The 25,251-nt window shown below is 33.6% G+C and overlaps 1 protein-coding gene across 5 annotated transcripts; it reads right to left on the bottom strand.

The window, feature by feature from the left end:
* Window positions 1-1,145: 1,145 nt before the first annotated feature.
* On the bottom strand, window positions 1,146-20,545 carry LOC128215810 (uncharacterized). Of its 5 annotated transcripts, none has more exons than XM_052922417.1 (14): window positions 20,422-20,545; window positions 16,775-16,813; window positions 16,277-16,351; window positions 15,383-15,508; window positions 15,087-15,150; window positions 14,120-14,758; window positions 13,576-13,771; window positions 12,959-13,181; window positions 12,161-12,340; window positions 11,737-11,815; window positions 11,262-11,375; window positions 7,525-7,600; window positions 5,670-5,746; window positions 3,905-4,022 (listed from the first exon to the last, which is right to left on the bottom strand). In XM_052922417.1, the coding sequence occupies exons 2-13, from the start codon at window positions 16,779-16,781 to the stop codon at window positions 5,672-5,674; spliced, it is 1,854 nt and encodes a 617-aa protein (XP_052778377.1). In that variant the 5' UTR covers window positions 16,782-16,813; window positions 20,422-20,545; the 3' UTR covers window positions 3,905-4,022; window positions 5,670-5,671. The 5 variants fall into 5 exon arrangements, with proteins under 5 accessions (XP_052778374.1, XP_052778375.1, XP_052778376.1 ...); XM_052922418.1 differs by lacking the exon at window positions 5,670-5,746 and adding an exon at window positions 4,657-4,672 and having other exon boundaries at window positions 3,954-4,022; XM_052922414.1 differs by lacking the exon at window positions 5,670-5,746 and having other exon boundaries at window positions 1,146-4,022.
* Between the last annotated feature and the right edge of the window lie 4,706 nt (window positions 20,546-25,251).

Below are 25,251 nucleotides of genomic sequence, written 5' to 3'. Positions count from 1 at the left end.
AGCAACGTCCATAACTCAGGTTTTAATAGTTGTTGAGTAAAGCCCTTATTTGATTGAAAACAAGAAACGCCGCAATGGGACGAAAACAAATTTTCAATGATTGACAGAAGAACTTTAGCCTAAGTTGTGAGAATAATAATCAAGTTGATTTGTTGTGTGTTGTGTGTATGTATAAGAACATGCCAAATTGGCTCAAGGATATACACAGAAGACAGGAAGCATGCAAAAGAGTGAAAATAAATATTAAAGGGAAAGGTTAATCAATTAATAAAGACGATTATGTTACTTTGTCATGGCACATATAGATATTGTTATCACCGGTGATTTTAGTAAATCATCAAACTCTGGTGCTGGACCAAGTTGGGTCAAGATATGTCAACCCTAACTAAAGTTATTCAGTTTCAACCGTTTTTCTATTTTTAATAACAGTGACCTTGACTCTAGGGACCCCAAACGCAATCCCTTACTGAAATTTATCAGTTTCATAGGTGTGTTTGACGCCGCCTGTACCAAGAATGGTCAAGATATGTGAACCCTGACTACAGTTATACAGTTTCAACCATTATTCTATTTTTAGTAATAGTGACATTGACCATAGAAGCCCTATACGCAATCCCATGAAAGGTCTCCATAAACTCTTCCTATATACCAAGTTTTTTCAAGATACGTGAACCCTGACTAAAGTAATTCGATTTTAACCATTCTTCTATTTTTATTAACAAAAACCTTGACCCTAGGGACCTCAAACACAATCCCATGAAAGGTCTCCATTAACTCTTCCTTTATACCAAGTTTGGTCAAGATATGTGAACCCTGACTAAAGTTATTCAGTTTCAACTGTTTTTCTATTTTCAGTAAGTGACCTTGACCTTGATCCTAGGGACCCAAAACGCAAATCCATTAATGGTATCCATACACTCGTCCTTTATACCAAGTTTGGTCAAGATATGTCAACCCTTACTGAAATTATTCAATTTCATAGGTGAGTTTGGCTCCTGGCAGGCTGCCAGAACAACGGCGTTCCTAATTCTAATAATCAGGTTTCACTATGTGAAAACCTGGTTAAAAACAACAACAATTAAGTGTTGGATTTTGTTTTGCATGCTTTTGTTAATGGGGCATACAACAAATATGAAAACAATTGAAATGCTTGTAGCTTTTATTGCAGAACACTAAAAATGTTTATATATCTACAATTGTTTACATATAACACACAGATGCTTATACTGATATATGTATGGACAGAATAACTGGTACACAAATAGACGGACATTAAATACCTTTCATAGAAAGGGATCTATATTGTGTTTTTTCTCCTTATGCTCCAACATTTCTTGTGAGGTTGACTTAATAAACTCAAAGAAACATAATGACATTGCAAACTGATTTACATTGACAAACTTGTGCCAATGACTTCTGGTCGTAAAAATCAATTAGGCTGCACAGATACGTGTCCATGCCATCAAAAATATTCCTACGAACTATCTCTTGTTCTATTATAGACTTAAATGAGATATTATTTATTTCAGTCACCCATAAGTATAAAACTAATGACATTACAATGCTGGTACTAAAACCCGTACAATTTGGAATTAGTGTATGTGTATTACATCATGAGAATGAAATTACAATGATATTATAAGTTAAGTACATTAACTGCACTGATTATATGATACATACCGGTACTCTGATTACAGTATATAGTTTATGATATCCATCATGTTTCAACAATAAATGGAGCAATCAATACAATTGTTTACCAACAAAGTAACTTATTGTGAAACATAAATTTGCTTTTTGTAATCTATCTCTAAAACTTATAATTGAGAAACAAAAATCATTTTACACCGAGTTGACATAAATAATAACCAAACTATTGTTGTTAAATACATGGCATTAAATAGAGCGGCGGGAAACACTACTTGTGTGCATGTGGAGTTCTATGTGTGCGCTGTCATCCAGTTACATGTATGTGTACATTGTATAAGTTTCAACTAACAGGTTTGATAACATGAGGACAGAGATTTTATGTGAGAATCAGCGAGTCTATAAAATGTACAAGTGCATATTTAAAAAGAAAGTTTGAAACTCAACTGCATCATTTACATGTATCCATAGCTACTAGGGATGGCAAGGAGTAGTAATAGTGGTACTCGAGTACTCAAAAATCTTTCGATCAAGTACTCGGGTACTCGATTACTCGGAAAAAATGCGTTTGTTTTCGGAAAAGACAAGATCGTGTACACATGTAGAGTTCATGACGTATATTGTGCATTGGTCGTATTATTGGTCATTTTCATCATTAAATTAGACTTACCGTATGTACTTTAACAGAAAAATAAATAAAAGGAAAACAAATGTTGTTTCAGGCTTTTAATTTAGTCTTTTCCATTTCATTTTAATGATTTTATACATAAGTATGCACTGCAAATTAGCTACAATATAGATGGAAAGTTCAACCCAGATTTTATTCGAGCGTCTAGACAATCGAGTTTATATTGAACAACAATCAGAATTACAATGACGAAAATTAAAAGCATACATAAAAATAATTAATGAAATACTTCGTTCTGTATTATTGTTGTTTACCTCATTAATATTCATAATTCTTGATTAAAGATATCAACCAATCAATTGTGATAGTCATTGCAAAATAGTTAAAATATGCCTATTAAGAAATCAATGCTCATAACGGTCGCTACTCTTGCTCGTTAGCGTCCATTGTTTGGTGAAAGGTCTCTAATTGGTAAACAATAGAATTGTGTAGGTGAAAGTACCGCTATCAAAACTGCTAATTGACATCAGTGCGAATTGGAAATAGGGGCCCTTTGTTGACACTTTGCAACTCTCACAACACCTGTCAATTAATATATTACGCTCAATTGTGTACACAGCGGGGATTAAAATGACCGCAAATTGTCCTCTTGGCAACTAACTAGATCTGATACTTTGTCTGTAAATCGTGTATTTGGTGTTTTTTATAGATTTTTTTTCCCCCCGAGTATTCGAGTAGTGGTTTGGTACTCGAGTACTCGGGTACACGTTGCCATCCCTAGTAGCTACACATACACGTCACATTTTGCAATCTGTAATAATTTGAATAGAGACATCCAGATAAAGATCACATCCAATCTCACAGCATTAAACGTAACTAGGTAAAATACAATATGTAACATCTTTCACAAAAGAAAGCAACTATTTCTTATTGTTGACATCAGTTATAAATAAGGGTAAGCACTCTCAAACAACAAAAGCTAGAGCTATAGTAAAAGTAAACAGCTTCTATTTTTGTAATTGCACTAATCACAGACCATTCGCAGAAACATCAAAACCTAATTCTACATTTTCCTGACAAGTTTTAATAGAAAATAACTTACATCAAGGACATTGTGTTTAAAATAAAAACACAATGAAGTGGAAGTCAGATTTAACCAGCTATGTTTTTTTAATTCTTAGATTTATTGTTTCGATGAGAAACCATTAAGTGCATGTTGGAAGCAAATTATCACTACTTCAATACAAGAGTGCAGCAGAGCGAGTGCCGCTGCCCATCCGTGTCTTTTTTGTTGAACAAAGGACTAATTCAATACCTGTTAAAGACAGAGTTTTATGCCATGCTATACATGTGCGTATTGTCTCGAGTGGCAACATGTTAAACAAGTTTTATTTTTTATTATTCTGAACAGATTTAGAGTTATGGTAAAGATTAATGTTTTTGCATAAAGACGCCATTGCCTACCGCAACCCCATGGTTATGACATATCGTGAACGTGTTTTTTCCCATAAAGTAGCCCATAAAACCAATGATCAAAAGACATTAAACTGTTGAAATAATTGAAAGAGGACACAATTTAACGCTTTAATTTCTTGGTACACATGAACGCCTGATCTACGTGGTCGATTGGTTTTCTGGGCACCGGCGACCATTGGGAGAGGCGTTTCTTCGGCATGTTGGGTGTGTTGACCACGGGCGGGCGCTTGGACCTCATATCACTTGGTGTATTTTCACGCAGCAGATCACACTGCAACATAGTGAGCGAGAAAGAAATGAGAAAAATATTTTCAGGATATTATATTTATATATATATATATATATATATATATACTTATTGCAAACAATGGCATGAATGACTAATAAGAATTAAAAGTTTTATTTGGAGATGATGTTGATGGAATGTATCAGCCATGAAAAGCAGTAACACTTTCAGGAAATAAACACAAAAAGACCGAACTGTTGTTACAGGCAAATCTTTAAGCCATTTGCATGGTTAAAATTATATTGCAGAGATTTAAATATATACTAATTATCACATCAGTACTGTCAAGATATTTTACTGCATACCAGTTGCTGTATATATCTCCTAATACACCATTAGGCAAAGCTACAATACCTACCATGCAGCAGGGTTAACATAAAAACAAATCTTTTAACAAAACAAAAATAAATGTTCCAATCTTAAAAACAAAGTACATATTGGAACTATCCAATTACAAGTTGTGCTAGATTATAATTCTGTGATATTCTTCATTCATAAAATCACCTGCCAGCTGAAGCATCTACTGTATAATCAAGTCATTTCAAAGCTTTAATGCACGTTCATAGCAAACTGTAATTGCACCATTAACCCAGGTTTCATGCAGCAGAACAAATTTTACCGTGTCTGTATTTTCTCTATATATAAAGGAATGCAAAGGTATAATTTCTTCATTTCCATGTATAATAGTTGTTAATCATTTATAAGAATTATATAGTACTTTATTTGTGTAGAACATAATATCATTGGTTAACAAAAGCACCATGAGGTGAGCATATTTGGAATAATAACAAATCTGACAGTTACATTACGTGAAATAACTTTCATACATTTTTGTACCCTCAAACTTATTTTCTGAAAAAATACTAAACTATAATATGGTTTGCATTTTTAGCAAGTGTATCTTCATATCTATTTCATGATCTACATGTACGTCATGTTACGTGTTAGGTACATGGATTTATGTGGTACAGCTATAGGAAGTAGATCATATGAATGATGAGATGACTGTTACGTTAGCAGGTATGTATTTGAATGATGAATACATGATGATAACATATATAGTAATTGATTATAGGGCTTCTAAAAACCGACAATTTGCCGGTCCTGACCGATTTTGACTTTGCCAGACCAATTGCAGTTACTGAAAATGGCTAAAATTGTTCCGAAAATTGTTCTTTTTTATTATTCGGTCCAAAATGGCAGAATACATCAACCACTGTCAATCTTTCAAGAAAGAGTCATTCACTCTTTTTAATCAAAACTAACTTTATTGTGGGAAAATGACAAACTGGGAACAAAGATGAACTGCATCATCTCTTCAGCCACAACAATAAACCACATTCCAATACAGAAAATGTCTCTTGGTTAAAAATTGATAGCTCTGACAGTGGCCTCAACATTTGTTCCAGAGTACTTGTTAAATCTGAATGAAATGAGTACCCACAGTGTTGACTATAAACTCAAGGCATTTATTCTTGCTATCTTTTGTTGTTTTAATGGGAAAAGTCTTATTTTAAGGTGAAATTGGCCCTCATTTAAGAACAAAAGTGCATGAAAAAGTGCCTTGAACAGATATGTATATGTATAGTGGATAACTAGGATATTCCCTGTATATGTATATACTGTGTATACTTTTAATGCTTTCTGCCTGTGTTTATGACAGGAAGGGAACGTCTTTTATGTGCAGATGGTCCAATCGGAGGTTTTTTCTTTATATGAACAATGTTTTAGTATAATTAAAACATAAGAAAGGAATTCAAAACCAGTTATTTTTAAAGAAAATCTCTTCTTTTTGCAATGTTAAATCAAAAATAGAGAGAATAAAAATCTAACTTTAGAAGAAATTAAATAGTTTGAACAACACAGAAAAGTGCAAATCATACTAAAAGTATAAAAGTAATCAGAAAAAGGAAATGAAAGCAATTTTGTTCAATAGTTATATTTATACAAATAATGTGTTTTAAAATATGAATGTTTCATTTAATATATAAATGTGGTCAGTTGTAGGGTATTCCCAAATTCTTTATTATCCAGAGCTATGGGGTCTAGAAAGATATGATGACCTTGAAAATGTTAATATATAATAAATGCAAGTAAACATTTCATGTGTACTAAGTTACATACAGCAAACAGGTTTCCAATGATTATAGAAACTTATAAACAGTTGTCAAATATTGACTTAAAATACTGAAAAAGCCTGTGAGGTTGTAGATTTGTAAATGTTATATTTATTTCTGATGTATTATGATGACTTGCATGGAAGAAACTATCGGATAACAGAAATATGTATGTGTCTACAATCCACTGGTTTTGACTAACAAGTTGCTTCTGAGTTTTTGTCACGTAATAGTGATAATTGAAAGGCGGAAAGGGGTGTTTGGGTGTCATTTCTATGGAGACATTTGTCTTGGGAACATCAAGTTTTTAAACATTCAAATTCACATTATTGTAAAATATAGGTGACAAGGATAATTATATGGATGATAAAATCATATTTGTATTTGTTAATTGGAGCATGTTGAGATATGTTCGTTATCTCATATTTGGAGGGTTAGTCTAAGAAACATTGTTTCGCACATTGTTACGAACACAGGTTTCCTCGCCCATTTAATAAACAAAAGCGGGGTTTTGCCTGGGCGGCCAGTAACCCAGAGATAAATATTCAATCTTATCACTAAACAATGCATGGCGTAAGTTTCTTTAGCCATGTGTTTTACTCTGATAATGCATGTTTGGGGATGATTATCATTTATAATTGTTGATCTGAATATTTGACACTCGGATATTTATGTATGTATTTTATTTCAAGCATTTGTTTTACCGGTAATGCTATTGTTTTGTCACCCAATGTATCTGTTGTTGCCCAAAATAAACGAGTCTCATAAATTTTCTTGTATGTTCTTTTAAAAATAGACAATGTGATATGTATATGCAGGATTGGAACAGTGTAGTGAGTAATAGTAGAACTTATTATTGTTTTAAATCAAGTTTTGGATAAGATGATATCTAAATGATTAAGACATCGGAAGAATCAGGTTTTTATTCCAAGAAAAAGAAGATTTTGTATTAAGTATGTTGAAAAGAATGTGTAGAAAATGATAACCGCTTTTTACTCCTTATTAATTTCTACAATGAATAACGATCCAAACATCTACCACAAAAATATTGTTAATTTTTTTGTTATTAAATTAAGAGTTCTTGTGTCATTATCTTATGTTACTATTGTTACAAATGTCTCAACATATTTGTGTTATGCATTTCATAAAAGAATTTATGACCTGATGAATGAAATTATATCCTTTAGAAGAACCATATTACAGAATAGATGTTTTCAGCGCAAATTTATTATACTGTTTCACTTCTGATATTGTATTTTTATACAGTGTATTTGTGACTATTGCAATGGGCCAGTGGCATGGAAGTAAATAAATGTCATTGACTATGTGCTTAGAGAAGTGAATAACTGAATTCTAAAGAAATCTCGTACCTTCATGGCACTGCGTGTGCTCATATGTGGGGAATCCATAGAACGACATGATGATGTGCTGCTGCTACGGGACCCACTGAAACATATACATGTACACACAAAAAACATCAAAATGCACGGACACATGTAGTTTCTATAATGCAAACAGATCTGTTTTAGTGCAAGCTGAACTATAGGTCTACTGATTAATGCAGATCACTCTTAATATTGGATCATGTTGGCTATAAAATTAAAGTCAACACTGAAGTTTGAAGGTATGTAATGTACAGTGGCAAATCCATGTAATTTTGATATGGGCTGTTTCAAAAAAAATGGTACCAGAGGCAGAAAATATACTCATTTTTTTAAAGTGTTTACATCACTTCATTTAACATATCCATATGATGTACAATTATCAAAGTTTACAAAAATGCAAATGGTTCAGTGAAAACAACCAATATAAATTGTAAGCAGAACTTTTAATGAACTTGATAAAGGAAAAACATATGAATTACTAGATCAGCTAACATATCACAATTTTGAAAACTACTCAACAAAGTAAACATAGATGGTTTTGAGTTTCATTGGCAAAGAAGTTTTACACAATTTAACACCTTCAAAACAACTGTATGTCCAATTTTGAACTAGAAATATGTTTTTTATTACAATATTGTGTTTTTTTTCGCAATGTGTGCACACAATAATTTATGCCTTGGTTAAAATAATAGCCAGATTAAAACATTAATATCCAAAATGTTTATTTGAAAGACAACCTTGAACTTTATGAAAGTTTCAAAAGAGTTAATTACTGTTTAAATTTTTGATGCCACAATTTATTTACATATCTAAATCGCCAGAAACGTTGCACTCCTGACAAAAAAATGATATGTAAGAAACTGCACTATAAGATTTTCTTCATTAAAAGTATGTGCATCAGTTATGATGATCTTCCTTAAAAATCAATCATATTTGTTTAAATAGTGTTAAAACAATACATATTATTGTCTTCGCTTTGTATTCTGAAAGCGAATAAATTTTAATTGGAATTACGTGAAAAAGTATTCATTCATCGTTAATATAAGTTTTGAATAAAACAAAAAGTGCCATCATATCATTCTGTAATGCTGGTATGCATAATGAAAAAAAATCCAGAAACATTACACTCAACAACTATTGCTTCTTGAAACTTGGAGAATATCAGTCTATATTTCTTGTAAGCTTTAGCCTTTGTCCTTAACTTGTTTTACTGTTCTTTTTTTCTCTTTTCATGTTTCTGTTTAGCGCTTTTCTATCAAGTTGTAAATCCATGGTGGAAATTGCCAGCTTCTGCTTAACATCTGACACTTCTTTTCTTGGTCTTCCAACTTCAAGTTCAATACTGACTTCCAGTTCTCCTTCCCTTTATAAATCACTACTTTCTCCTAGCAGCTTGGACCTTCTTCTTCAGGTGGCTTTTTATCAGGTGTCCAATAGTTTTGCCCAAGCTCTTCGACTTGGGTGTTTGCCTACATGCTCAGCTCTCTGTCTTATACTAAATCTATCTGCTGCTTTAAAGACTAGACTTTTGGTTTTCATTGGAAGTCTTACAGGTGTGTATTGGTGTCAGCTTTTTAGTCTTCTCTTCTGTTTTAGCTTTCCTTTTGCGGCTTACTTACTGCCATCATCTGATATCTGACAATGCTTTTGCATCATAAGTAGGATTCAATAGTCTTTTTTGTTTTATTTCTTCTTTATACTTTGGTGTTCCTCTTCCTTTCTGTCTCATTTTCTTAAGGTTTTCACTGTTGCCTCTCAATTTATCTCGGAATCTCTTGGATCTCTCTGTTGTATTGTGGAATGTGTATTTTAGTTTTATTTGTGATCTCCTTATGACAGGTAAATCAACAATAAGTCTCTCCATTATTTACAGTCAAAATAGTTCTTCAAATAACACTAGAGTCACTGCAAAATATAATTACTGTGTGTCTTTTTTAATCAAACTTTTGGTTTCATTCTATACAATTTTGTCAGGAGTGCAACAAGTTAGGCTGTGTTAATTTTCAAAAAAATGGGAATGAATCTTTCTTTAAAATTCAACTTAAATGTTTGTTCTAAACCTATTACATTTACTTTGATGTTATTCATTAGTAAGGTTTTATTTTTAAATGTCCATAATTATATTTTTCATGTTTCAGTTTCAATAAAATTTAAAATGTGGATTTAATACGTAAACCAATTTTATCATTTAAAACTCATTTCAATACCAGTTTTTCACTTCAAATACATCTTTTATATGTCTACTTTGAAAAAAACAATAAAAGGTAAGTTGACTAGCAATAAATTTACATTTTCCTATCGGTCAAAACAGCATGTCACATAAATGCTTCAAAAAGCGTTGCACTCCTGACATGCAGTTATTAGCCTAATGCTGATAGTGAGTGCATCAAGTACAGTTATTAGTGCTGAAATCTGAAAGTATTGATCAAATACTTCCTGGAAATGCAACTTCACCTGTTTTTAACTGAACCATTAAAATTTACACACCACTAAGTAGTAAATGTTGCACTCCTGACAAACTCTGGTTGTCATCATATAGTGTCAGATATTGGAGGAATAGTAGTTCACAATGTACATTTTTTGGCCTGAACTCAAAGATTACATGTATTGCTTCACAATTAACATTTTAAATCTAAAGACAAATACTTGCACTAGAAGTTTAAGACTTTCTTTTGAAAAGTTTCCCTAATTATTTGTGCGATTATTTTTTTGTAGTATGTTTGTTCATTGCCATGGTTTTACAAGATAACTACAATTACTAGCATTCTGAGGACAAACAGCTTAAGTTAAGGTATTGAACTAATGAACAAAGTTGGATTTTAACTGATAAATGAAGTATTTTCTTAATGAGAGCCATTCAAATTATCCATGTTCTTATAATGTCCCAAATATCTGTTGCACTCCTGACATTTTTGCTGTTTTTTTTTTTTTATTTTTTTTTTGGTCTGACATATTCTAATCAAACTTTGCAAAGTAGTGCAAAAAGTTGGTACATAACTGAAATACAGCGAATTGTGCATATTGCTTATCAAGAAATAATTCTACAATAGAAAAACTTAATGGTACCATTTTTTTTCGAAACAGCCCATATAGTTTGAAGGATATTGTTTGCTGATTATTAATATGTTAAGTTAATGACCAAAACATATTGCATTTTGAATGACTGTTTCTTATTTTAACTTAAATCCTTATATGTGTATACAGTATGTGTGTGCTTAAATAGACTAATTTAGCATAGTTTTTCTTAACTCGGGTAAATATCAAAACTCCCATGTATGGCAACTGGTACATTTTACTTGAGAGAAATGCCGACATCCAAACAAGTCAACACTTCCGTATATTTGTGCAAGTAAATTTGTTGGTATTAAAAGAAGTTAATGCATTTCTGCCACTTATATGACTAAGAAAAATATACATGATATTTAAAACTATTTATTCTTCAAAAAACAACAGCAACCAACAGGCAAGTTTAAAGAGTTGTTTGTGTTTTTTAATCCCTCAAGTGGAGTAACCTAAACAAACTTTTTGGAGAATGTAACTCTCTTCTTTATGATTAAAAATAATAATAATGATTGTAAAGTCATCATTTAGTCCTTATAGTATTGCTTATAGTCAAATCACCATTCAGTCTTTAAAGTACATTTCCTGACCAACTGACAAACTGAAAAGTCAAGGTCAAGCAACTGCAATGAAAACCTTTAGACTAGAGTAGTTTGCGTTACCAAGGTGAGGGTATGGAGGAGCCGACAGAGCTGAGCCTGGTCTTGGTCGGTGTGGGCAGACAGGAGCGCCTCTTATTCACTGAGGAGGCTGGTGACTCTATACTACTGGTGCTCCTAAATAGAAATAAACAATAAACAATTGCTTTCCAAAACAATGAAAAAATGTAGGTGTAAGGAGCTACTTTAAGTTTTAAATACTGCTTATAATTGCTATAAATGAACTTCTTTAACTATCAAGTTTTTACCTTTCATCAAATTGATTCAAGTCACTGTGTTCCAGTGACCAGTCTTTGAAAATGCTTACATACATGTACATGTAACTTGTGTTAAAAAAGAGCAGATGCAAACGCTCTTCTGGACTCTTCTCTGGTCAATAAAAGACATAAAACAACTGTACACTTGCAAGACCCTTATCTAGATGTATGACCATATTAGAGCTACTACAGGACACCCCTGAATCTGACTACTCACATACCCTGATTTGCCAGGTGTCGAGAAGCTGGAGGACAGGTTCTTGGGTTGAACATACTTGTCAACCTTAGCTGGAGTCTTCTCTGCAAATTCAACCATCACAGTATTATACATGTCCGTGCTGTTAGACGTAATAAGACCTTTTTTGAACGCAAATTATCTTTTGACCTTTTTGTAGGTCACCTGACCCTTGCTTAACTGATGGGTTATTCAAACTAAAGAATTTAAATGACTATAATCAATTAAATAATTATGAAAGCATACAAGTTTCATATCTTCCTCAATAAATCATGACTACCATTTATTACCCACTGTTCATCATCAGCAACTGAATTGCTTTTTAGCACTACATGTTTTCGGTTTTATTCATCTGTAAAATAGTCCCAACCCTATAAATTACTGAGCAATGTATCGTTACTCTTCCCTACCATCTTGCTGAATGGGCTTGGCAAAAGCCTTCAGAGGTCCTTTCTTTGTTTCACTTTCACCGGGCTTGTTTCCTGTTGGTCTCTGCAAACTGCTCGGCCTCATCGGTTGAAGTTTGCTCTTCAGCATTCCTTGAGTTGCCATGGCACTGGCTCTAATTTCTGGGGCTTGCATCCTTGGACCTGAATACATTAAAAACAATATAATGGCATTAACTTCTTTATTTCATGGAAGTACTGCAAAGTTTGAAACCTTTCCTCTAAAAATATTCAATTACATTGATATTTATTGTGTGCAAATAAAATGGGGATGCATGCACAGAGTTTTTTTTCAAATTGGGAAAAATTAGAACATGGTTATTTTACTTATAAAATGATTAAAAAAATTGCATTTGCTAAATGTATTAGGCCCATTCCTAAAATCTGCACCATTTCATCTTTAATAGAAATGCTCTTATATGATGGTAAAGAAATAAATGTTTGGAAAGAAAGGATGTTTTTGCACAGGGAAACCATTTATATTCAACAATAAAATTAACCTGCTTTATTATTATATCACTGATTTGTCTTTTGATGAAGCTTTATAACTTTAAGTAATACAATTTAAAACCGTACAAAACTGTATACAAAAAAAATGTTGTCTTACATGTACTTGTGTGGATTCTGAGTTAATAATATCGCTATTCAACTGATATTATACCAAAACTGAAGCAGTTGATGTATTGTATACATTTAAAATGCATGAAGTTTGTGAATTTGTAAAAGGACCATGACTAATATGTCAACAGAAGATTTTCTCACCAGCGAGCTGACTTGGTTTAAAAGATGGTGGGGCCAGCTGGCTAGGTCTGGTTGCCATGGAAACACCACTTCCACAACCATTGGTTGCTACAGACTTCAGCTTAGAGGGCAGGAGACTGCTGGCCTTGGGGGCTGAGAGACGTGATTTCTGTAGCTTACTTTGAGCAGGTTTAAGGACCTCTTGTTTCTCTGTGTTATAAGGCTGACAACCCAGATCAGCTGCCTGAAAATGAGTATTATGTTGATGTGTTTTTAAAAGATAAGTACACATGTTTGATAAGTTTGGAGTGAAATAACAAAGACATTTAAAATATTCATGTCTTGTTCACACTACTTATACAAGATTTTATTTACTTAAGATACCAAGAAGCATGTATCAAATGAAATAATATAAATATAAAACATTCCAGAAAAAAAAAACTATTTTTCAAATTTGTTTTCTTTATATTTCCTTATTTAACAAAAATACTACATTGTCTATAGGTTTCAACCAGTTGACTCAGGAATAAAACATGAACAGGAACATTATGAACCTAATAAATAGAAAAATATTTTTGCATTTTCTTATACAAAATAAATGCCAAACCTAGACCACTAAGTCTTGTTTATTCCTGTACCTGCTTTTTAGGACTGCTACTCAATTTAGATGGTGGCTTAAGTCGAGATAAGCTTCGTCTAGTAGGGTCCTGTCGTTGGAATGCCGAATCCTTTTTCTCTGACGAAGGCTGTGGTTGCTCAATAACAGGGAGAGATTTTCCTGTGCCACCTGGCAGTTGCTCATGTGGCGTTATTTCCATGGTAAACGTTCCAGACCTGAGAAAATACAAACGCATGTCGGCTTTACTAAAGTATTATCAGCTTACAACATTGGGACTAAACAAAAACAAAGAAAGCACATATATTTCACTACTTACACAGGTCTTCAGATATTTTGAATCAAAATAGAATAGCCGATCAAACAAAGTTTGAAAGAAATTTCCCTTCTTTAAAATTAAAAAGACAAAAGGAATGTTTTGCTGTGAATAATTACTTTTAATATTTCAAAAGAGATTTGCCTTTTTCTACATGAACAAAAAGTCAAAGAAGCGATAACTTCCAAACACATACATGTAAATGCAGCAGAACTTATATTTCTACTAATAACTATAAGCCAACATTTACCTATTGTGTTTGCGAGGCGACTGCGATGCATCACTGTTGTCAGACTCGCTGGATTTGCCACTACCTGTCTCCATCTTGCTGTATGTGTCCCCCAGATCCAGTAACTTCTCTATCTCCTCCACACTCATCTCCTCAGGCTTGTCATTGCCTTTCTTCTTTGTTTCCTCCTCAATATCCACCAACTCTATGTCTTTAACAGGACTGATGTGAATGGCCAATTTTTCTTTAATCTGCCTAAAGCGTTCCAATGGATCAACTTTAGTTTCTGCAATGTTACCATCACAGTCCATTATATCACAGTTTTCTTTGTCATCATCATCAGACAATTTATGACCCCTTGTAGACGACTTCAGCAAAGACACTATAGCATCTTTTCTGAATATATTTTCTCCAAGTTTCAACTGTTTAGCACAAGAAATGCTTTCCTTTGTCTTAGCCTTGCTATTTTTTTCTCTATAAGCTGAAGAAATGCGCTCTGCCACAGCATTTGCTTCCTTGAAAATTTCGGCCATTTGCCTTGGATTTAAGGGACTTAGTGGTTTCACTTCTTTTGTGGCTGAATCTACGACGGTCTTCACACAGCGCTCCCTGAAGCCCACAGGTCCAAAAAACACCTCCTCATCATCCTCAGCTGGAATACTGATATGAAAGTACAATATATGTTCAATTCCAACCTAAGGGGTCAAAATAGTCACAAGCCTACATCCCAAACACTGTCATTGACATCAAGATTTTCAAGAACAAACCTTTTTTCAGGCTTACAAACTTGCACTATAAAGCAAGCAAGGCTATATACTAACACTTAAAAAAATGGCTAATGACACTATCTTACTCTTGGTGTTGTTGGTAACGGAATCAGAGTAGCAATGGTGAAATGTATATTTTCCTGACATTAACAAACTTTTGAAAACTTTAGAGTAACCAAGTACTGTCTTAATATTGAAAGATCAGTATTATATATACTCACTCTTCAGAGCTGGTTTCGGGGGTCGCAGGAAGGTCAAAGTCAAAAGTTTCAGCCTCTATGAAATCTGGAAAAAACAACATTACAGCCCATTAGTTGTTCTTTTTTAAATCAAATGCCAAAACAATCTAAAATATTTTTTAAACTTTTAGGGACAAAAAAAAAAATTCTTACAATTTTATAAATATGGCTTTCTTTCACATTCTCCGAGTCATAAAATCATTTGATTCAGGTTATTTCCATCAATTCAATTTGGCCACAAACAATTTTGATTGACAGCTCAGTGGTTTTTTACTCACTTAAGGAGACACTCCTAGGAGGTGTTTTGTCCCAGAATTTCTCAGCCTTGCCCGCTGGACTTGATATTTCAGGGCTTTGCAGCATCGGTATGTCAAGCTGATCATCTCGAAAATACTCTATAGAATCTGTTGAAAAATAATCCGAAAAGATCTGCTATTAAACTGTAGAAAAACAAAGACTGTGTTTGACCTGTCATAAATGATATTTATCATTTTATATTACTTCATTACTTGGTCACAAAATCTGCTGAACATGGGGTCTACTCTACCCCACTAAACTTACCTATCGTTTATCAATTTTGAACATTGCAATACATTTTGAAACTTTTTTTTGGCAAAAACAGCTGATCGATTTAGGATTCTCACGCATGGTACATTGGAATGAGCGAATAAAGAAAACTTGACTTGAAATGAGTTCTGAAGTAATATTTATACAATAGAACTAGAGTATATAATTTCTTTGTTTTTAAGACTGATAAGACCGAGATGTAGTAAGAAATGAGGGGCAATAGCATATTTTAGTTTTTGTATGTAACATCTTCTATTCAAAAAACATTCACACATTCTATAAAAATAGATTGAACCATATTCTATGCAATTTTAGAAGTATTTTGGGTAAAACCATAGTAATATAATGCCACTTTGTACAAGTTCTAAGAAAACAAATCTTTATATATGATTTGTTTAGTTAAGAATTCTGACAGTTTCCTGAGTCGAGTTACTGCTGTGATCTTCATTCCCAATTCAAAGACTTTTGTGATATAACTTTCTTATGCCAAAAGTGCCTGAAATACCTTTTCAAGATTACAAGAAACTTGTACATTTAAGATACAAAACAGTGAATCAAAAAGGTTTTACGGGTCCAATCCAGTATAATATATGGTAAACTAATACCTGTGACTTTGAATCCATCCTTTTGTGACATTTGATCACCATCACTGATATCAATGAGAATACCTTCCTGACAACCTGTACAGTATACACAAGTTCATAATACATACACCAGCATTTTGTATGGCATATATTTTTGCTAATCAAGTTTAAAAGGAAAGCAAAATATAATCAATTTTGAATAATATTCTTTATTGGGTCACCTAACCCCAAAGCGTATATATATATATATATATATCACATCAACAACCTGTCAACATTGATCAAGACGCCAACACTTGTTTGAAATGTTTTATCTATTCATTAAAATTGGAAAATATACGCCATTTTGGTAAGATATATAAAGATTAGTGACCCAATATGGAAAATATGGGCTCCAGTTGTGACAAGTCCTAAACCAAGAGTGTTGCGCCATTCATGTTTGAGGCACGATATAATACATGTATTTAAACTTTAAAAGCGAATCAACTGAAGGCAACATTTTCAAAAAAACTAACTCACCTGACATTTTGCCTCTATTGTCTCATCAAAACAGCATGCCTGAAAAGCACCAAGTATTTTAATAATGTTCCATTTGAATAATGATGAAAGCTACATCATATAATTAAACATATTTAACTGTATTAAATAGCATCAATGGTTATTACACATTAGTGATACTGATAGCAGTCATTGAAATTGAGATTATTTGTCAAAAGCCTGAATACTATACTTCACAGTGCTCCAGCTCAGCCTAATTAGCAAAAAAGTAAAATAGGCAGCATAGTGTTGGAAATGGGCAGCAAGCTGCCCATTTCCAGCACCATGCTGCCTTTTTTACTACACCCTTTTGTATATCAGAGTCAATTTTCTGATATATGTACAAAACAAGAGCACCGTGAAACGGAGCATTATACGCCCGAAGAAGATTCGGCTTGAGGTCTTTAATAAACATTTAGCTGAGAATACAAGTGTAAAAGTAGCAGGACTTGGAAAGTGCTCACAACACATCCTTTTAATGTAGCAATAATTTGTATAAAGTTATCTAAAAATTGCTTTATTGGTTACAAAGAATTGCTAACGCCCCCCAGTGAAATTAGCCTTTGAGGTACGGACCTGGAAAGCATGCTTGACAAATCCTTTTAATGTAGAGATGATTTGTATAAGTTATTTGAAAATTGCTTTAGTAGTAACCCAGTTATGGCCTGGACATGGAATTGCTAACGTCCCCCCCCATGGTGATTCTAGTGTTTGAGGTATGGACCTGGAAATTGCGCGCGACATCCTTTTAATGTAATGATGCTTTGTATAAAGTTATTTGAAAATGACTTTATTAGTGACCAAGTTGTGGCCCAGACACGGATTTGCTAACGCACCCCCATGGTGATTCTAGTCTTTGAGGTATGGACCTGGAAATTGCACGCGCCACATCCTTATAATGTAGTGATGATTTGTATAAAGTTATTTGAAAATCGCTTTATTAGTTACCAAGTTATGGCCCGGACACGGAATTGCTAACGCCCCCCAGTGAAATTAGCCTTTGAGGTACGGACCTGGAAAGCATGCTTGACAAATCCTTTTAATGTAGAGATGATTTGTATAAAGTTATTTGAAATTGCTTTAGTAGTAACCCAGTTATGGCCTGGACATGGAATTGCTAACGTCCCCCCCCCCATGGTGATTCTAGTGTTTGAGGTATGGACCTGGAAATTGCGCGCGACACATCCTTTTAATGTTATGATGCTTTGTATAAAGTTATTTGAAAATGACTTTATTAGTGACCAAATTGTGGCCCAGACACGGATTTGCTAACGCACCCCCATGGTGATTCTAGTCTTTGAGGTATGGACCTGGAAATTGCGCGCGACACATCCTTTTAATGTAGTGATGATTTGTATAAAGTTATTTGAAAATCGCTTTATTAGTTACCAAGTTATGGCCCGACACGGAATTGCTAACGGACGGACAGACAGACGGACAGACGATGGAGGCCATAACATAATACGACCCTTTGGGCGTATAAAAAATAAAATACTGAGAATAGATAATAGCTAAGGTATTCATAACAAACTATTTATATAATTGTATCGAAAGTAGTTACAACACATACCCTGTAATGAATAAGAATTGAACATCGGCCCTTGCAATAAATGCCCCATTAAAGCTTATTCAATGTACATCAAAGGTGCCCTTTCTGAGCTAGCATCCTGCCCCTTTTAACTCCTGCCTGGAGCACTGAATGTATATATTATAAAATGTTATGATAATGTTTTGCACCACTCAATTGCATGGGTGAAAGTTGAACATCTTGTAAATCCTGAAAATTGAGCTGGGGGCCGCCAGGGCCCCCCCCGGTTGGTCCAGGGCAAAGTCCTGGTAGGGGGCCCAAGGGGGCGAATCTCCCCGGAAGCTCCTGGGAATTAGTGGTTTTGAGTGCAGCGCTTTTCCAGGATTATATGATTGCCAAAGAAACTGACTTATTATCATGCAGAAAATGCATGATTTTCTGTAAACAGCTCTTTTTCATGGGTATATACCCTAAACATACTCTTTGATGTAGATTTAGAATGAAACATAACCTTCAAAATTTAGCAACATTTTTATTCTTGTGTCCATGTAATTGATATCAACATAATATATCATCTGGGAGTAAGATGTATAATTGGTCCCAGATATTATGCACATGCAAAAAATGCATGATATCACCATTGATCATAGGTTGCATGTTTCTTGATGTCTTTTTTACCACCCCCGCCATACTTCAACAGTTTAGCACAACATTCACAGATCCTGCAATGTCTGTTTTTTTTAACCAAATCCCCCATTTCTCACCATTAGTGTCACATTCAGATAGCCATGCCCATCTCCATTTGTTAGTTTGTTTACTTTCTAAGTCCTTAGTGTTGTACGCTGGGGGTAGAAACTTCATTTTCAATAATTTTTGCAACGATCTATTATCACAAGAATATTGTTGTTGTTTTTTGAAAGAATCACCTCACCGCTTAAAGACCAGCTATTTTATTGGACTACAGTGTACAGCGAGTCTATCAGAATTGTCGTATTATATCGAAATTCACCGCTACCTAGGCGTTTAAAAAGCGTCTGCAATGTCTTGATGATCGCGAACATTCCCGATTGGGAGCGATTGGCTTTCCCGTTCGGAACTTATTGGCGGAAACGGTCGAAACCAGCTAGTCTATTTACGGCCGTAGCCGAACGCGCTCCGGGCTATCTTTTAAAAACCTGTAAGCGAGCACCTTGCAATGACGAATCGTTACTAAAAATAAATCGCAAAACAGATCGAGTCACTGGAATTTACTTTCGTTTTCGTTTCAACAGTTTGAAAGTCGAAGTCAGGGTTGAGGTAGGCCTATACCCCATCCCCCCCCCCCTCTGATATCTCAACGGATTTACACGTTTTGGAAAAGTGATCCCTGAGGACATCAAAAATCCAGATCTTCCGGAGCAGTCCAGAAAACTTTCACCCATGTAATTGTAACCACTGCCTTCCTAGGTCTGAGGGTAGCCGGGGATACCGGGGGAAATGGGCCGTGTTTTACCTTCCAGGTGGCCATGAAGTGACGAGTGAATCTGGTGGTTTTGTTTTCACGCATGCAGTTTACCTAGGATGTCCCATGGGTGCAGGGGCATTTGGCTGGGATTTTACCAACAGTTTGTCCCTACTTGGGATTGTCTGGACTGAAAGTCAAAGTCCCTTCAATTCCCCGGAGAAGGGGGCCGGCCGGCCGTGGTTACAATTTATTGACTGGTGCATTTAAGTTATGGATCAAAAACTGCTGTACACAAATCACAAATATTCCATGCTAACTGTGGGTGTTCCAGAAAAAAATACAACACTACTACTAGTAACAGTTTTGGCAGACTTAATTAAAAAGAAGCTCCAGTCAAGACTTGATGCTGACTAGTCCGTATAAACAGCCGCTTCGGAATCTTTGACGATTTTTGTGCGACAATGTCACAAAACTGGCCCTGCATTGAAACTGGGAAGAAAAATAACCAGTTGTCGACAAGTATTGTCAATTTTGCAGATACCTTTAATGTGAACTTATTTCCACTCGTGACCTGTCAAAATTTAAAAACACGAAAATACATGACAAAAAAAGAAAAGATAAGTTTTGTGGCGTAAAAATCAATCTAGAACAAAGCACCTTTTTTCAAATCACTAAAAATGCTTCTTCATACAACAAGTATTTAATAAAGAAAGTGTATTTTATCTTTCTTACAGAAAGCATTAAATACAAGAGCTAATTTGTTTTCGTACTTCCCTCTGAACGTAAACGATTTGATTTGATTGGACAGTTGTCGTGAATGGTTACATAGAACTAGTAAAATGAGTTCAAACGTTATACAACGGTGACTTCCCTTTGCAGACTCAAAAATAACATTTACCGTTGATCGTCTTCAGAAACACCTGGTTTGCCGATACGTTTGTTTGAAACAGTCATCTTTACGTTAAAACCTCAGCTATTCCAATTGCATCAAACTTGCATTCTTTAACATTTCCCTCACATATTTATTGCAAAATATCGCCAGGAGCAAATGCTATTGCCCGAAAAGATTAATTCTATAATACATCAAAACCATGTGTTCACTATAACTTGGTCTGTTTCATGAAGTCAGTCGACAGCAATTATAATCCTAAGAAATTAGTGTGTGTGTATAAATAATGGAAGAAGAAGACGGAAGTGTTTTCACATCTTTATTTTATTATAAAAATAAGCTTTGCTGAATATCTGTACGATTACAAAAAACTACCATTCTAATACATATTCTGACATAGTCTCATCATAGAGACAGTCCATGTTCAACATTTCATGTTAAATGTGCATAGTAAGCAGTCACTAAAATTCACATTTTTTCTTACTGGTATTAGATGTCCAGTGTACACATGCACTGATATGTTATTTTGACTTCATATATTTGTTTCATGTTTCATCAAATATTATGAAGTCTCTCCCGACTTCAAAATTGAAGCACATTGGAGTGTCAATACCAACTGGGTCAAATAATAAATCCTACTTCATTGAAGTTCAAGACAATAACAAACAATAAAGTAACAATCAAAAGCAACCAGTTAACTTTTGTTAATCAGTTAAAAAATCAAATCTTTTAGTTATGCAATTTACAAGGAATGATACTCATTTAAGTTTCCAACTTTCATACATGTGTAAACAGCTAAACTGTACCCCCAAATATTCTCTTTTCAAAAATGCCTTTTTGAATTGCATTGCATTTTCCGGTCAAGGATATAGCAATCTTAACTCAACATTCTATTTACATGTATTAAAACATGATATGGTTTCAAAAAAGTGATACTACATAAGTAAACTTAATTATTTAAGGACTTATTATCATTCATAGCCTTTTTTCAGGTTTTAGAACTTGAACCAATATATATAAGTAATAAAGAAATCACTTTAATGTCAAAGTAGTTAAATAAGCTTAAATAAAACCACAAGTTTCATTAAGCACACATCGGCACTAGGTCATGTTAGAAAAAAAATCAAAGTCATGTTAGGCTAAAATCCAGCTCTTATTTACAAAACGTTTACACTCCTCTTAGCAATGCATTATTATTTATATCAGATTTTTTTTTATTTCAGGCACAGTACAAAATGATTTGATCTAGACACAAGGCCTGGGCAGCTACACAAAAAGATGTAAATGACAAGGAAAATGTTAAACATCTAAAACCCTCAATATTTAAAATGGTATATGAATTTAATGTCACTACTTGTCACTAGATGAGATTCTACAGTTCAAATACAAGTTAGGACGAGATAAACATTTGCATTCTAATATCTACAGCAAAAGCATATATTTTAATTAAGCAATCTAAACCTATAGAGTTATAAAAAAAATATGCAAGTCAACAATCTACAAAATAACTGCAACACATAAAATGATGAATTACAAAATATTTTTATGGGGGAAGGCAATTATTTTCTTAGTATATGGGTGGGTGTCTTTTTTCGCTAATTTAGACGACGAAAGGGTAAATTTACTTCTTTGTGGGGGGAGGGGTATAATTTAATAGTGCCTTCCCCCTGGGGCGTAATATGTTAAAATGGAATGGCACTTAATAAAATTACTAAATATTTCTACATTTAATTAAAGTTAAATATACCACAATTTGACATTCTTGAGACTTCCAAAGATCTAAATCTTTTACGCATTTTCACAAATTATAAAATGTGTTTAATAAAGCATAAACAAATTACATATTTAACAATTTTACAGCAGTTAATCTTAATTTGTTCAAGAAAACAGAAATAGTTTTAAAAAGCACATCTTAAAGATTCTTTTAAATAAATATTTTGGTGTATAACGTTTATAAATGCATCTGAAGTACACAAGTCATTAGTCTTAGTTTTCAACACAGATACATGCTGTTGTAAGGTCAAAAGCAGGGAAATGAGTCAGATACAGCTTGTTCACACTTTCTGGCTTCTTGGATTGAGCACATCTGTCCTGTCTGGAATGTTTCAAGCTGAAAACAAAAGTGAATATATATGATGAATTTCAAATTCACAATTCATTTAGGATCTACCAAATGAAAAGTAATATTTGCAGGGTTTTTGTCTGTTTGCTTATTTCATAACTTCCATTTTAATACATGATAAAGGGTTAGAATATTAAGCCACAAACTGTCAAATTAAGAGATTTTTTTTCTCACAAAGCATTGAAAGAATAGCAATATAATATTATTGATACTAGATCAATATATCTTTAGCTTGAATCATTTTAATATTCTATACTGTTATCTGCATGACCCCCCCCCCCCATTTTGCTAAGGTATATGAGCGATCTTCCAAAGCATTCAAAAGTGACTTGCAATCATGTATTGCAATCAGGTATTACAAATAAAATTGAGCCTTGGTAAGAGTAAGATGTCTTCACAGGCAAGTAGGCAAGTATGCGGAGACTTTCCATTATTGTAAGAAAATAAACAATTGAATTATTACTTTGGAAGGTATCAAAAAGGTACATCAGTTCTATCTCTGTTTCTTCTTTTCTTTTTTGCCCTTTTTTGCACTGAGATGCCCTCGTCCTGCTGGTGGAGATTTGGATTCTACCACTGGCTCCTCAGGCAGCTCCTGTAACATATTTGCATATAATGTTGACTGCCACTCTCACAAAACAAACTTTATTGCATTTCTACGAAATCAATATGAGAAATCTTCAAAGGGGATAAGAGAGTATTTTGGAAGACATGCACCAGTAGACAGAACAGACCAAGTTCAATCCTTTGCCACTGTCATTTACAATTAAACCATAATTTGAACACTTAAGTTTTTTGTAGAATATTTTAAAAGTGACGCTCTTATTCTAAATCAATACAAACACAAACATTTTGAGTAATAAAGCCTTAACTTCTTACTAAATAATGCATTTATGGAAAATATTAATTACTGATAAGATAACAATATTATAACTGTGTTTTTAATAGCTGAAAATGCAAAGAAATATTAAATGATTGGTGAATGCTAAAAGATTTACTGCGATCTATTATCGGCTCATAAGGCAGCAAAATCGTGTTTTCTGCACATTTCTTTCAAATTATACTCAGTATCCTTCGTAAGCACCATTTGTCCATTTTTTCTAGTACATTTATATCAAAACAATTGTATTAAATGTGTTAGGTCTTATTTGGGAGTAATAGTGCATCTTTAACCCTGTATAAAGTTCTTTAAATGTTTGGAGCAGCAAAAATTTACGAGTGGTCTTACCAGTTATAATAAATTTACTGGCAGTATTATCAGATACTTGCTGGGCATGCATCTATGATCATTGGGCTAATAATTTCTTCTGATCGATTCACAAATATCTGCCTTGTAATAATGTACTTTTAATCATTTATCTTACATATATTCAAGCATTTATAATTTAAAATTAATGATAACAATTGACTGGTGCATAATTAAAAGATTAATCTTTGACTATTTGCCTCATGTGGTTTCTAACTGGTGATCATACAAAGCATTATTTTTTATTCTTTTAAATAATTTTATTAGTAGGTACTGGACTTCTATTGTAATGGAATTTGTGCTTACCAGTTAATACTTCTAATCATAATGAGTACAAAATAAATGATTGGATGGTATTGGATTTATAATGACAGCTGTAGTAACCATTAAAATGTCTGAATGATATAAAAGTTTCCTTAAAGTCCCATAATCTTATAATTGTGGGATTGTGTAATGTGTGTAGTTCTACTATTTGCTTTAGGTAAATCAAATTATCAACTTTTTAAACTGTACTGGTTGACAGTACATTTCCGAACAGGGCACATATCCAAAACACCAGCTAAAACACGTGTTTGTTTACCATGATGGATTATTAGATGATCTAGATAAATAAAAAGGCCTGCTTTGGTCACAACTGCGAAGTTTCATCTGTTTTGTTGAGTAATTTCTAAAAAAAATGCCATTCAATATTTATATGCTTAAAGTTCAAAATGTAGCACATGGGGTAATGACGTTAGAAGGCGCACTCGCATCTCAAGGTTTTGCAGTAATGTTAGTTTGTTGAGTATTTTTCTAAAAAAATGCCATTCAATGTTTATCCGCTTAAAGATCAAAATGAAGCCCACCGGGGAATGACGTCAGAGGGCGCACGCGCATCTCTAGGTTTTGCAGTTATGTTGACCTACATTCAAAATATTTATAAATAGAAATCACGCTTTACATTTGAATTGCATGTTTTGAAAAAACATCGGAAAAAATAAATTACTTTGCAGCTAAATGTTTATTTAATAAAGCATACTTATTAATTATAATTGTATGACCATGTATTTGCGCTTTTCATTAGTGTTCGGTATTTATGCCCTCCATAGCAAAAATTTAAGGGTGATTTACTGTCTATTAAATGAAAGATTTTCGACATAAAATTGATGAGATCATGAATCTGTACTGTGACAGAGGTTGTCGCTTAACCAAAGATGTTTCATACAAAATTTTAACTTACTCCAACAAAAA

Source organism: Mya arenaria, chromosome 14 (assembly GCF_026914265.1).
Source record: "Mya arenaria isolate MELC-2E11 chromosome 14, ASM2691426v1".
Lineage (NCBI taxonomy): Eukaryota > Metazoa > Mollusca > Bivalvia > Myida > Myidae > Mya > Mya arenaria.
Note: the sequence above shows the minus strand (reverse complement) of the source record. Positions and strands in the feature narration are given on the sequence as shown.

What these genes read in the sequence shown, in the direction of transcription:
- LOC128215810 (XM_052922414.1), bottom strand. An exon ending in GTAGCAGTCCTAAAAAGCAG is followed by an intron (nt 13,182 to 13,575) that starts GTACAGGAATAA and finishes ACTCATTTTCAG; the next exon opens with GCAGCTGATCTGGGTTGTCA. An exon ending in CAAGCCCATTCAGCAAGATG is followed by an intron (nt 11,816 to 12,160) that starts GTAGGGAAGAGT and finishes TTGAATTTGCAG; the next exon opens with AGAAGACTCCAGCTAAGGTT.